Consider the following 13,989-nt stretch of genomic DNA (forward strand, 5'->3'; position numbering starts at 1 on the left):
TTAGGTTTTGTAAGGCCTCTCTGGAGAAACAAAAGTCCGCAAACTTCTTGTGGAGCTCAGGCTTGTGGGTTTGTTCTACCAGCAAATGTTCCGCAGGGATTCTTTGCCCCGGTGACATACGGGGGAAATGGAGGGAGGAAGGCTGCCGTCGACAAGAAATCAGATCGTCGGCCAGACTCAGATGGCACCCATCACGTGCCAGGTGCCACGGCATGTGCTATGTGCAGTCTGTGATCCCCCCGAACACCCCTGGGAAGTGGGGGGTGCCGTCGTCCCCAGTTGTACCCGTGGGGCAACAGCCCAACCTGGACCGCGTGGGTGGGGCAGTCGCATTCACACCGGGGAGTCTCGCCCCAGATCCACTCTCTTGCTTCCCTTTGAGGGAGTGAATGAGAGGCCGGAGTGGGGTAGCGGTGGGGGGAACATTTGCCAACGTCCAGAGGGAGATGCTGGAGGAAGAACCCCGAAGACTGAGGCCGGGCTCCCGGCAGCCGAGCAGCCACCACAGTGCTCAGAGCTGGGTGCCGTCCCTCTGGGACCCAGCCCCCGGTTTCGGCCCCGCACACCTTCCCCACCATCTCCTCAGCCTGGCAACCTGCCTCCCTCCTGCGGTGCCTCCCCGAATCCCTCCTTCCCTTTCAAAGCCTCCACCATCGTATTGAATGCTATTTACTGTACCTGCACATTACATTTCTTCTCACTGTGGTCACTCTCTCCCAGACTTTATAAAGCCCATGAAAGCGGGGATCTGGGGGGAGTTCTGCCTCTTTTCCCGATGTTTCCCAAGTGCCTAAAACTGCTTGACACAAGATAGGTGCTAAAGAAACATTCACTGTGAGAAGACAGAAAGAGAGGAGGGGAGGGAGAGTAGGAGGGAGGGAAGGAAGAAAGAAGAAAGATTGCCCATGAGCAGACTCTATACTCATCTGTTTCCTCTCTGCAGCCCTGCTTCTGAGGTGGTACATTGAGCTCGACGGCTTCTGAGCCTGTTCCAAATCTAATAACCTCTGATTCTAAAAACAGCCCGAAGGAGCACCCGGGTGGCTCAGTCGGTTAAGCGTGCGACTCTTGACTTCAGCTCGGGTCACGATCTCACGGTCTGAGTCCAAGCCTTACATCGGGCTCTGAGCTGACAGTGCAGAGCCTGCTTGGGATTCTCTCTCTCCCTCTCTCTGTCCCTCCACCCCTCAAAAACAAACAAACACACTTAAAAAAAAAAAAAAATCACAGGATTTTCAAGGCAGCCACCACAGACATTAATGAAAGTCAGACCCAGAAGACCCAGCTCCCAAAAATGGGTGTTTGATGAGCTGGCCAACACTTCTGAAGGGTGGTGAGACTCGAGTGTTAGAAGCCCTCAGTGATTGCTACAGGGCTCCACAGGGGCGGGGGGTCTTGCACCATCGCTGGTATCTGCCAAGGTCCTGTCATCTGTCAGTCATCAGGCAAGTGGGGCCGAAGACTAGAGGTGAAGGGGACACTACCTGCCTTTGGGGACCTCCCGTCCAGGTCTCAGGGTGACGCGGAGAGCTTTTCTATCTCCAGCAGCCACATCAGGTCAAGAGCAGGACGAGGCCCACCTGGGGGTATGGGGACGACCACCTGACCAAGATAGCATTGGGTCTGCCATTCAACATTGAAAGGATTTCAAGAAACGGAAACCGGATAACCCAAGAGGAGAGAATGTGTGAAGTAAGAAAGCCCTGCTCCACCTGCCGGGGCTAGAACAAGAATGCCTGTGGAGGGGCAGGTGGTGACGGAGCTGCTGAGCCCAAGTAGGGGTGCGGTGGGGGTGGGGTGGGGGTAGCAGCCTCATGGGCCAGACTGAAGGATTTGGACTGCATCTTCTACACGGGGAGGGCTATTGGAAGTTCTTATGCAGGGTCGGCCATCGAGAATTAAGAGAGAAGCAAGCACGCTGTAGGTGGATGGGTGGGCCAGGGGTCGGGAGGCAGTAGGGTCAACAGGAGGAAAGCCAACACTGTGGAAAGAGCATCGAGCTGATCTGGAGACAGGGCTCCAGTCCTGGGTCGGGCCGCTAATTCGATATGGGATCCCATGACCCCATTCTATCAAATAAAGCAATTCAATGAGATCATCTCTATGCTCCGTCTAAGTCCTACCGTTTATTGATCTAACTCATGTAGAGCAGCTCCTCAGGCTCAAAACCACTCTTGGAACAGAGATGGCTCCTCACGTGATTGAAATGAGTTCTCCAATTCTTCTGTGACCACAGCAATTACTTTATAGATAATTGCAGAGCTAAATTGGGTGACACTCTCCCTCAGCTGGTCCAGGAAAGGCAAATAAATGGCGTTTCACCTTAGTGTATATATTATAATACATTATTTATGACCCGCCTAATGCAAAAAGGTCTCTTCAGTGTAACAAAATAAAGCAAAAGGCATGGCTAAACCAACAGTGCAAATCAAGAGATCATAGGCTTTAGAAGAAAAGGATGGATGGGCACCAGACATGTAGAATGAGAGCACCGGATTTGGCTCTGAGCTTCCCAGCAGACAGAGCAAAAAGAGAACCTGGTAGGAATGAGCTTAGAGCCTCATTCATCGCAATGGTTTTTCCTTTTCCATGGCCAGAGATCCATCTCATCCAAAACACCTAAGTAGGCCCCTTATCGACTCAAAAATAGAAAAATCGGGATGATTGGACAGAGCTTCAAGAGTCTCAAGGACTTGGAGGCCACTTAACTTTCTTTTGGCTCATGGGTACACAAACAAGGTCGCAGAGGCTGCAGAGGATTGGGGCAAATGGACAGGAAGTCTTCTGGAACGACAATTCAAAAAGGTCTTTCAAAGAAGTTTCATTATTCTCTAGTGGGGGAAGGGGGCGAGTGGAGAGATTAAACAAGAGATTCTCATGACTTTCAACATGCTCTGACCATCAGAAAATGTCCACGGCCGTACTGCCAACCTCAGAGCCTTAGGACATGTGGCCGTAAACCGGGAGAAGGAAGACCTCAAGTTTTAAACCCCCACTGGCCTTTATAAAGTAGCCAAAACAGATGGGGACCCACATGGCCTGGATTCTACCATCACTGCTCCCCCCAAGCTGTGTGACCAAGGCAAGCATTTTCATGGCTGGACCTGTCTTCTTAGCAAAGGCTTTTGTCAGTTCAGAGCTAAACTTCTGATGAATGAAACCTTAGAGAAATGACCGAGCACCGCTTTTCACCCCGAAGAGAGACAGCTTATTTGTAAGCTTTCAGTTCTGAGAGGCTGAATGCCTCTTAAGCAAAGGTATCACCTCCCAACAGGGAAACTCAGAAATTTCTTCCTAGCCCAACTGTGCCTCCCTCCAATTCATTAACCTGGCTTGTCCTCCTTCATACCTGTGTGAAGCCACCAGAGCTACACATGCCCCGGTGTCTCTCCAGAAGGAACATGGGCACTTGATCTGGACCACACAACTTCTGCCCCAGGAGTTCCTTTTGTGCATCAGATTGAATGTTCCTTCAGGGAAGGAACCAACTTCCTCTTTTTTATTCTGCTACAGTGCCTAACGTACAACCTCAAATCCTAGTGAATTTTGAAGAACACAGTCCTGGAGACAAACTGCATGAGCTTATAAAGCCATCCGCCAATGAAACAAATAGTACCGACATAGCCAAGTTTCACAATCCTGCGTGTGTTAATTATACTTCTCGCTCTAAACGGTTGAACAAGTCTGGTGTCCCCACTTAATTCTACGAAACATAAATGAAAGTGTTTAGTAAATTATTGAATGCTATGAGTTATAACACATGGTCACAAATGACGTCTCCATTCTGCATAAACTGGAACAAATGCCTTTACGTCCCTAACCTCAGTTCTCTCTACCCTAAGTGAGGACAGTGGCCCGTCCCCAACTGCACGGATGTAAAAGGACTACCTGTAGAACCCAAGTTCCCTCTACAACGCGTGGACTATTTGTGTTTAAGGGACAGAGCTTAACTAGTGCTATTAAGGGGAAAAAAAAAAAGCTGCATCATTTAATTGCTATTTATTTTCATAAACATGAGGTATTTCAAAGTGCTATAAGATGCAGCACTAAATATATACATTTTGAAGAACTTAAACACAGAACTTTGCATTTACCCAGTTCTATGAACCAAACATGAACAAATACATTAACAGGAAGAAACAGGCTAGGAAAAAGGCATATATATATAGTAAATTTCTTTACAAAAGTTTCTTAGTTCAAAAAGTGATAAAGTAATATCTACTCAAAACTTTCACAACTCATTTTCATACGAAAATATAAGTATCAAATTTAGTTATGTATCAGCATCATACTAAAGTATACAGGCAGTGTAAGAATTAGTACAGTACATAACAGAGATTAACAATATATTTGTATACAAAACATGCTCCTCAAACATTGAGGTATTACAGTACTTAGGTATGAACTTCCAGTCTAATACTGGCCGCAAAAGCCACCTCTCATTACCCAGGACGTATACAAAAGGCGGGTGTGTCAATGGTATTTACAGAAATGTTCCCCAGGGGTTATCAAATGGCAAACCCCTTACGTGACCATCTGCTGGAACTTAAGCACCATTTTAAAAAAGAAGGAATGACTTTCCGTTGTTTGGAAACTTGGAACAAACAAGGTGACTTCAACAGCCCAGAGGCTCCCAACTGTCACGAACTTCGACCGCGGTCTCGGAGGTGACATGGAGGAAAACTGCAAGGGCCACCCAGCATCCCATCATGCGGGCCCTCTCCCGAGGTCCCGGCAGAACCCCACATGTCCTGCTCCCCACCCAGATCCAAACTCGACGGGGAGGGGGACCGATTTGAAAGTAAACCCACATTCTTAATGTCAACACAATGTTTGTTTAAAAAAAAAAAAAATCAAAATGTGCAAAGTGGCAGAGTGACTGTCCAGTTTCGAGAAACGTTTAGCAAGTCCGAGCGTGTTCAATTTTCTTTAGCAACTGCTGCTGTCTTGCCTGCAACTTCTCCTTCTCCAGCAAAAGCTGATGCTCCTCGGCCTGGAGGGAGTGGACGTACTCGGTGGCTTTTTTCAAAATGACCACCTTGGCGGCCTTCTCGTTCTTCACCAGCTCTGGCACGTGGTCCCTGAGCGTCAGGAAGCTGGACCGCAGGTCATTGCGGCGCTGGCGTTCCAGAATGTTGTGGTTCCGGCGGCGCTCGCTGTCCTCCGAGTCAGAGTTGCGGGGACTCAAGCTCTTAGCCTTCGGGGGGATGACGCTCTTGAGGGGGCGGGGCGATGCTTCGCTCTTGATCTTCTTCTGGGGCGGCACATCCTCGCTCTCCACGTAGGGGGAGGGGGCGGCGTAGTTGTGCTGCTGGTGGATGGGGACGCAGCGCTTGAGAATCAGCTCCCCGGACTGGGCCCTCCCCGGGCCCGGGGCTGCGTTCTTGGGCCGCACGGTGATGGTGAAGGTCGTGACGGCCTTGCTGTTGGAGGAGGACCTTCGCTTCTCCACGGTCACCACGTCAATTTCCTCCTCCTCGTCTTCCTCTTCGTCATCTTCATCATCTAAGAACGAGAGGGGAGTCATTCTCTTGGGGAGACACAAGAGGGGCTACCCTGAGGTCCACGGAGAGGCTCTCATGTCAGGCGCCGGCCCAGCGCGCAATCATCGTGGATCCATCCACACGGATGTGGACGGCACTGCACGGTGGTTCTCGAAATTAGATACATCCGGGAGTTCCCCCCTCCCCCACACCGCTGGACTTTTTTTCAGCCTCCACACTCAGACTTTAGCCGGCGGCAGAAATATAAACCTGGGCTTTGGGGTCAGGCAGAATCCCGACTCCCATCGCACACCAGTTGTGGGACCCCGGGCAAGTTACTTAACCTTCCGGAGCCTCTATCTCTTCAGCTTTGAAATGGGGAGAACACCACAGGGTTCTGGAGTTGGACAGGTACTACGTGGAGAACAGAGCCTAGCAGACGGATGCTCCGCAAATGGTAAGCTTTGATCGTCATTATTAGTTTGTCCCGAAGACTCACTCGTATTTCTCTCTCCACGCTTAAGAATTGAGGATCCCCATTTTAGGAGCATCGTCTAGCAAGTGACACACAGTTGGGTTTGATTTCAAGTCCTTAAGCTTGAAGGGGCACTTTTACTAACGAAGGCCGAAAAATAACCCGCCTGCCATGAACCTGAGTTCTGTATCGGTAAGCAGGTGTTCATCTAACAAAAACCAAATCTTAACTACAAAGTCAGAATCCACAGGAACTCTAAAACCCCAAGTGGGGGCGGGGCGCCGCTTCGCAAAGTCCCGGGCAATAACAGCAACAAAAACATGTAGCATCGTGTCTACACTTCCCCCTCTCTCCTCCTTTACTCCCTCACCGGGATCGAAAATTATTGTTTAAAATGCAAGCATGAAAATCAAAACACATCTTCTGCTTGATCTGAAGGGGGCCGGAAAGCTGAACAATTGTGGGATTTGTTCTAAAGCCGAAATGTGAAGCTGTTCCAGTCTGTGGGTCCCTTTAAGCCAATGTTTTGGTTTTCTGCCAAGAAGACAGCTGTTGGAAGGAAGTGCTCCCTCACCGAGAGCTGTCAAGGCACAGACATTAAAGGGACAGACCCGATTCAAACTGGAGGCTTATCACCAAGTTTCCTTCCAGGAGCCTTAGATGAATCCGTCCTCGGCCCTCAAGGAAATTTGGGCTTTTTTATCCACCTGCATTCTGAAAACACTTGGGTTTTCAAGATCCAAGGGGCCCCCAGCTCCCTGCTGCCGGGACAAGGGCTATTCAAGTGTTTGGACAGAGTTCTTTTTACCTCCAGAGTTCCAGGCAAAGTCTGGGTTTTAACCCAACCCTTCAGTTTAAGGCAGACAGAGGCACACAATGGAACCAATCGGTGGGTGCTCTCCCAGGGTGTGTACATTCTGGAGGGCCTAAGTGCCCGCCCTCACCTTGAAGGGCACTGGGTCACAAAATAACTCAAAGGTCTGGCATTCTGGCCAGAGACAAAACTGGACCCGGTGCTCACTGCACGCCATGCAGAGGCAGCCCCTTGAGAATGTACACAACCGTGGCTTTACTTGCCACCAGCTGCTGAATGGAGGGGGGGAGGCGGTCCCACCCCCCCCCCCCCAGCCTTTCAGATCCTTGGCCCGCCCGCCAGCCAGCCAGCATATCGCCGCCTGCTGGCCACGGACCAGGAGCAAATAGCCCACCACCCACCGAGGGCGGGGAAGACTACCGAGGCTTGAAAAAAATAAATAAATAAAACTGGTAGTAGCCATCTGTGCAACCTCCCTCTACCTTCCTGTGCCCTACATAGGATTTTTGCACCGCCTTTGTGTCTTCTCCCCGCGCCTGCCCTCCCGACCTGGGAGGCAGTCCCTTTCCACCCTGGTGCTAACAGGTTTCTGCCCAGAAAACGCACCCAGCGCGCCTCTCCACTCCCACCCAGCTTTAGCTACCCAACTTTTCCTAATTTTATTCCTTGGACCGGCCGCACCGGAGAGGTGGGGGACGGGTGGGGTCCAGTGATAGAGTCAGGCTCCCGCAGAGGGTGGAGGGCACTTCGGTGAAGGTGAGACTTTGGGGAACACCCTCTTGGCAGCTTTCGCTCCCCCTCTTCTCCTTATCCTGGGGGGGCTCGGCTTGGAGGAAACCGGCCCTCTGCCACCAGCACTACCTCCAAAATACGCTCCCCCGCCCCCCCCCCCCCCCCAGTCAAACCCCACGGACAGTAACAAAGGGATCGCGACTCCCGCTCCGGGACCCCAGGGAGGCGGCCGGCCCCCGGCACGGTCTTTACCTGAGTCGCTCAGGGTGTCTTCTCCGGAGGTGCTGAGGGCCTTGTGGTCACCGCCACTGGCCGGGCGGCCTCCGGGGCGCGGGGGGACGGCAACCGGGGCTCCGGCCGAGGCTGCGGCACTCGCCCCCGACGCGACCGCGGCGCCCGCCGCCGCCGCCGGGGCACCGGCCGGGGCGGCTGGCGCGGGCTCGCGCTTGTTCACCGGGAAGGGGAAGACGACGGCGGGATCCACGCACTCGGCGGCCGGGTGGGCGAGCTCGGCGGGCAGGGCGGCCCCGGCGCGACCCGCCCCCGCCGCCGCGCAGTGCCCGCGGCCGGCAGGGCTGGTGGCGCCCGCTCCCGGGGCCGGGGCTGCGGGCCCGGCGGCGGGCGGCCCGCGGCCGTGCTGCAGCTTCTCGCTCACGGCGCGCTCCAGCTTTTCGCGGGCCGAGAAGCCGCTCCACATGCAGTCCTGGAGGATGACCGGGTTGGGGGTGAGGCCGCTCAGGCCCCCCAGGCCGAACGCGTCCTCTTCGGCCGGATTACCCCACAGGTCGGCCTCGGGCAGCAGCATCTCGGTGGCCCAGTTCGGGGGCTCGGGGCTGTGCTCCGGGAAGGCACGGCTGGGCGACAGCGGGGGCGTGGGCAGCAGCTCGAACTTCTTCCAGATGTCCTCCCCCGGGGGCGTCGAGTCGGGGCCGCCGAAGTAGAAGTCATCTTCGTCCGGGTAGAAGCAGGGCTGCAGCGAGTCAAACTCAAGGTCTGGGTTCTTGCAGATCATCCCCGGCATGGTGGACGCGGTGCAGCTCGGCATCGGCTCGCCTCCTGGCCGGCGAATGAGGGCTTCTTTCCGCTCCGCTCCTTTTAGTTAGGGGGGTGCTTCCTTCCCGTGGGGGGCGCGGAGGGCGGGGGCCCGCGCCAATCTCCGACACTGCAACCGACAGACACACCAGGAGAGAGTTGGCAAGCGAAGCCTAATGTGGGGGGGGGGCAGTGGGCGCCCCCTCTCACCCGGCTCGTCAGTCTCCCCTGCAAGCCCCCCACTCCGCCTGGTGCTCCCGAAGGTGGAGGAAGTTCTGGCTCTCGCTCTCTCCCTCCCTCCTTTTGTGTACAAGCTGTCTACGACTGGGGGTGGGAGGGGGCATGCAGATGCGGGGGGTGGTGGTGTGGCTCTGCAACTTTGGAAACTGCCATTTCATTCACACTCGGCAGTGCCTGGGGGAGGGGGCCGCTCAAGGCTGCAGAATCCTAGCTCTCTCCAGCTCTCCGACAACCCAGTTGCACCATGTAGGTCCAGCTGCTCAAAGGAAGCCGGAGGCTCCAACCCAGCTACCGGCCAGATGATCTGGAGTACCCTCAGTCCCTCCTTTGTAAAATTGCAACCTCGGGAGTGCAAAAGGTAGCGGGGGATTTAGGAAACTTTGCAAAGGGAAAACGCCTTTCTCTCGACTGAGACCCAACGACGGGCACCCAAACCCCCTCCCCCCCCCATCAGAACAGACGCCCCTCAGCAATCCATCCGCTGCAAGCAGAGTCCTGCCAATAGCTTATTTTGAACCTCTCTAACCCCACCCCCACTCTTACAAACCCCCCACAACGTCCTCTTCCTGGGAGAGGGGAGAGCCTGAACCCCAGTTCCCGGGAATGGTGCAGGGTCCCCGGGAGAGCCGCGTTTCCTCGGGGCTGGAGCAGTCGTGACCCAGATTACCACCGCGGCGGCCTCGCCCTAACCCCCCTCTCTTCTTCCTCCAGGGGCACCCTTTGGAGAACCCCAGCTTCGGGGTCGAGACGCACCCGCTCTCCGTCAGCTCAAACACGGATAAATGTTCTAGAGAAGGGCGAAATTCTTTTCGATGAAGCCATTACACCCCTCCTGGCAAAGGCTGTAAAAAGGATTAGGGCGGGTCTCTTCCACCCGGGGTGCCTTCGGGGCTGGAACTGGCTTTTCAGGGAAAACCCCGAGATGGTTTTGTTTCGGAAGCAGCAACAGTCCCCCGAGGATACTCGAGCGCCCTGTGCGCGAGCCGCGATCCCGTCCGGGGCTTGCCTTCCCGCCGCGCTCGCCACCCGGGGGCCGCCGGGCAGTTTGCAACCCCAGCTCCTTACCTCCCGCCGGCTGCCGGGGATCCAGAGGCGATTCTGCGCGGGGGTCTCCGGGTGGCCTGGGGGTGGTGGTCCTCGGGTGGTTGCAGTCTGTGCGCGCTTGCGCCTGGCTAGCGCTAGCTCGGCTCCAACCCAGTTCCCAGGAGCCCCCCGCATCCACCCAGCGCGTCCAGACAGATGACTGTCACTGGCTGCGCTTTGAAGCTCGGGGGATATTATTAACTGAAAAATCTGACACACCCGGGGGGCGGGGAGAGAAGGGGGCTGCGGCACAGACAAGGGGGAGGGAGAAAGGCAGAGGAAAGCGGCTTTACCCCGCCCTCTTGATTTCCATAAAAATCAGGGGAGGCGCCAAGGCTTTCGCGCCAAAAGCCACTCGCTTTTCTTCTTTGCAGAGAGGAGGCTGCAAAGCTGGGAAAGCCCGGGGTGTGCTCCTCCCTCGCTTTTAGACCCCCGGGCTTGCACCCGGTGCACTCTGCGAACCAGCTGCGCGCCGAGCGGTGCAATGCAGCACCCACCCTGCGGGCCTGGCAGTTGCTTGGCATTAAAATATTTCTTTCCGGAGGGCTCCGGGGGTGTGTACTGGGGGATGGGGGGGGCGGGGGTGGGGGAGCCGAGGCTCCGATCCCAGCCCCCGCCCTGACTGCGTTTGTGTTCGGCTGAGCGCGACGCCAACGTCGAGCAAGGCCTGGCGGTGGGATTGCTCGTGTAATCTCGAAGGGAGGCTAGACCGAGGGTGCAAAATGGGAGGAGGAGGACGCGCCCATTTAGGAACGAGACCGCAGGATGTTTCTAGTTTTGAATTGAAAGGAGAGGGGCGCCCCCCTTGTTTGAAAATAAATAAATAACTTCAGGCTACGAGGGTGGCGCCGCCGTGGTTTCTTCGGCCGAAGGCGACACCTCGCGGAGACCGAGAAGAAAGCGGAGTTGCTGGGTCTGGTCTTCGGGGCTGGAGTAGGGCCACTCCGCCGCCCCCTCCCCCCCCCCCCCCCCCCGCGGCACTGTCACCAGCCCTCCCCACTGCGCAGGGGGTGGCGGCGCGGGGCGGCTTCCGAGGGAAAAGAGCGTTAAGACCTGCCCCCACGGGCTCCCAAATTAGCTTTTGCAAAGCTAGTATTTTCCCGAATTATGGGGAGGCTGATGAGGTTCACATAGAAGTACGGGTCCCCACCTCCTGGAGACCAAACCTCCTGGCTCAAAACCCTTGACTGCAAATTGTTGGAGACAAAAAGAAAGGCTGCTGTCGCTACTTGGCTCCTTTGTGCCTCAGTTCCCTCATTTGTGAAATTGGGAGTTGGTAATGGCGCTTATGTCAGAGGGTTGTTTTGAGAATGAGCGTTCTAAAGGAGCTTAGAACAGTGCCCAGCACCTAGTGAGCGTCTGCAGGTACAGGTAGTACCAGATGAGGTTTCCAGGGAAATGGAGACCCCCCCCCCCGCATCCGGCAGCATTACCCTCTCATCCCACCGCCATGGTCAAATCCTCACTTCATTCTGGTCAAACTATTATACAGGTGTTTGGGGGAGACGGGGAATCAGAGATCATTGCCGCTACCCCCAAAACTCCCCAGGGAAAACCCGGATCCCCTGGGCAGCCCTCTTCACAACCAAATACCTCATGAGGTGGAATTTTCCCTTGGAAAGCATTCCCTGGGTGGTTTTGGGGTGGGGGAACCTGGCCCCCTGATTGGAGTGGCAAACCTTCTCGGTCTCCCTTTTCCCAAACTGGAAATGCGACTCATCCCGGCCGTTCACCTCAGCGTTCAAACTAATCACGGCTGAGGATGCGGGGGTCAAGGGACAGCCCCTAAAATGCACACATATTAGCATTTGTGAAGGCTCTTCCCACCCTTACCCTGGATGCCTACATAATTCAGGGGAGAGAGGCGAATTCCCAGAGTTCTAGGAAGTGGCCCATGAATGAGGATGGGCTGCCCCTTCCAGGCACCTCTATTATTATTTCCTTCACGTGTGTAAAACACCTCACCTTTGCAAAAGCCTTTCCCACCCCCACTTCTCCTTTCCCTAACCCCCTAATCTAAACCAAGCCCCCCTGCTGTATTCTCTGCAAGCATTCTAGATTTTCCTCCAGAGCACTTACTGCCATTTGTAATTATATATGCCTGGGAATGTTTGTTTAATGCCCACTTCCCTCGGGGGGCTGCAGGTGGGGGCGACGGGCTGTGCCTCCCTCACTAGACCTGTGAGCTCCTTGAAGGACAGGCCTTGTCAGAGGCAAAGCAAATTACCTGTCTACGGTAATACCTGACTACAGTAAGTCCTTGATGATCTGTTCAAAGGCAGAGATCCCAGAATGAGTCCTAAGGTGGCCACCTCTTCCAATATAGTTTCCGTGTATTGGCAACAGTAGGAGAGAAAAATGAGTGTCACTCGAGAACTTTCTTCGGGCCCCCAGCAGCCACAGTGCCCAGAAAAAGCACTCAGAATTGCCTGCCCTACCATTTTACCAAAATGAGAGGACAGTTAAAATAGGCCAAGATGGCCCCCCTTTACTACGTTTAAAAGTCCTACCTTTGTCCTCTCTCACCAGAGGTGTGCCCTTCAGCAGGCCATTTGTCTTTCTCCCTTGACTTAAAAAAGAATGGAAAAAAAAAAACCCAAACAAACAGAAAAAGAGGGGACAAGGAGACAAGAGACCCAGCAAATCAGGTATCCTTCCAGGACCTCAATCTCTATCTCCTCCTTTTAATGCAAACCAGTAATTACTGACAAGTCTGAATTTGAAGGTTAACAGAATGATAAAATTCAACAAGTATTTATTGGTGCCTTCATTTGCAAGTGGAAAGATAAAAGACTTTGTCCACCCAGAAACCTTGCCGCTGCTGCTTCCTAGCCTGCCCTTCGAGAATTTTTCAAATGTTGCGATGCTCTCAGGCTGTGTGGACGCACATTAAATAAAATCTTCAGATGGCCTCGAAGACAGGGTTTGCTTCAGCACGCATCTACTGTGTCCCAAGTCAGGGCACAGATGAGTCACAAACCTCACCGTGGACTCAGCCAGACACACTTCTAAAGTGGACCAACGGATTGCACAGAGTGATACACAGGATTGGGTTTACAAATAAGGAGATTTTTGAGGGAGGACAATGTTTTGGCCTGTAAATCCCTTCATTAAAAACAAAACAAACCCCACACACATTCACAAGGGTCCAGCCTCACGACTGACTAGGAGCTCCGCAATGTCGAGATATTTTTTTCCTGATCACAAGTTAAGGGTCTCCTCTGGGTCCAGCTTCAGGGACCACAGTTTCTCCTAATAACTTCACTGGGTCTCTCCCCGCTCCAAAACAAAAAATTGCGTCATTTTATTGCTGGTTAAATCCTCTTAAATCCCTGACCCTTCATCTGGAATATAGGAAATCCAGATCTCTTCCTTACCCAATCGCAAAACAGAAAGCAAACAAACACCAACAACACCAACAACAAAACCAAACCAAAGGGGGAAGAAAAACAAACAAACAAACAAGCAAGAAAGAAAAGCCTGCATTGAAGATTTAAATAGAAAAAAGACTATAAAAGTATAAGAAGAAAATAAAGATTGGAGTATTTTCTGAGACAGCCCAGAAACAAGGAAGGAAAAATTGACTATATTTGACTACCAATAAAAATTAAAATTGATAGTTAAAGTGCACCCTGAACGAAGTCAAAAGACTACAGTGTGACAGAAAATACTTGCCTCGTCTATAAGAGAAAAAAGTATATCCCGTGTATTCAAAGAGCTCCTACACATTGAATAGGAAAAACAGCCAGATAGTAGTAGGAGTCCTGGATAAGAGTAGGTAATTCACTGAATAGGAAATGCAAATTGTTCATAAACATATGAAAAGATGCTCAGCTTCACTAGTAGTCAGGGAAATGCAAATGAAATCTCAAGGAGATTAACATTTTTTGGTCTAGCAGATTGGCCCAAGTGTTGGCAAGGCTGAGGAGGGGGTGGGGGCCTCTCCTCCAGGGCTGATGTTCCAGCCCCGAGAGTAAAAGCAATCCCACTCTTCCATCTTACAAGACATAATAAAACAAAAATAGGTACACGAGGATGCGTGTTGCAGGATTTTTGCCCGTAACAAAAACACTGAAAACAATCTCAATGCCCATCAACAGGGGAATGGTCGAATAATAGGCAGTCACTAA

At 53.2% G+C, this 13,989-nt stretch overlaps 1 protein-coding gene across 1 annotated transcript; it reads right to left on the reverse strand.

Moving 5' to 3' along the window:
* Nucleotides 1–4,290: 4,290 nt before the first annotated feature.
* MYCN (MYCN proto-oncogene, bHLH transcription factor) lies at nt 4,291–9,934 on the reverse strand. The gene is made up of 3 exons (XM_047069493.1): nt 9,842–9,934; nt 7,757–8,666; nt 4,291–5,505 (listed from the first exon to the last, which is right to left on the reverse strand). Exons 2-3 carry the CDS (start codon nt 8,547–8,549, stop codon nt 4,901–4,903), a joined length of 1,398 nt encoding a protein of 465 aa, XP_046925449.1. The 5' UTR covers nt 8,550–8,666; nt 9,842–9,934; the 3' UTR covers nt 4,291–4,900.
* Nucleotides 9,935–13,989: the final 4,055 nt, after the last annotated feature.

This window comes from Lynx rufus, unplaced genomic scaffold (genome assembly GCF_022079265.1).
Source record: "Lynx rufus isolate CCGP_SWC_20201006 ecotype Redwood Valley unplaced genomic scaffold, mLynRuf1.p SCAF_8, whole genome shotgun sequence".
NCBI lineage: Eukaryota > Metazoa > Chordata > Mammalia > Carnivora > Felidae > Lynx > Lynx rufus.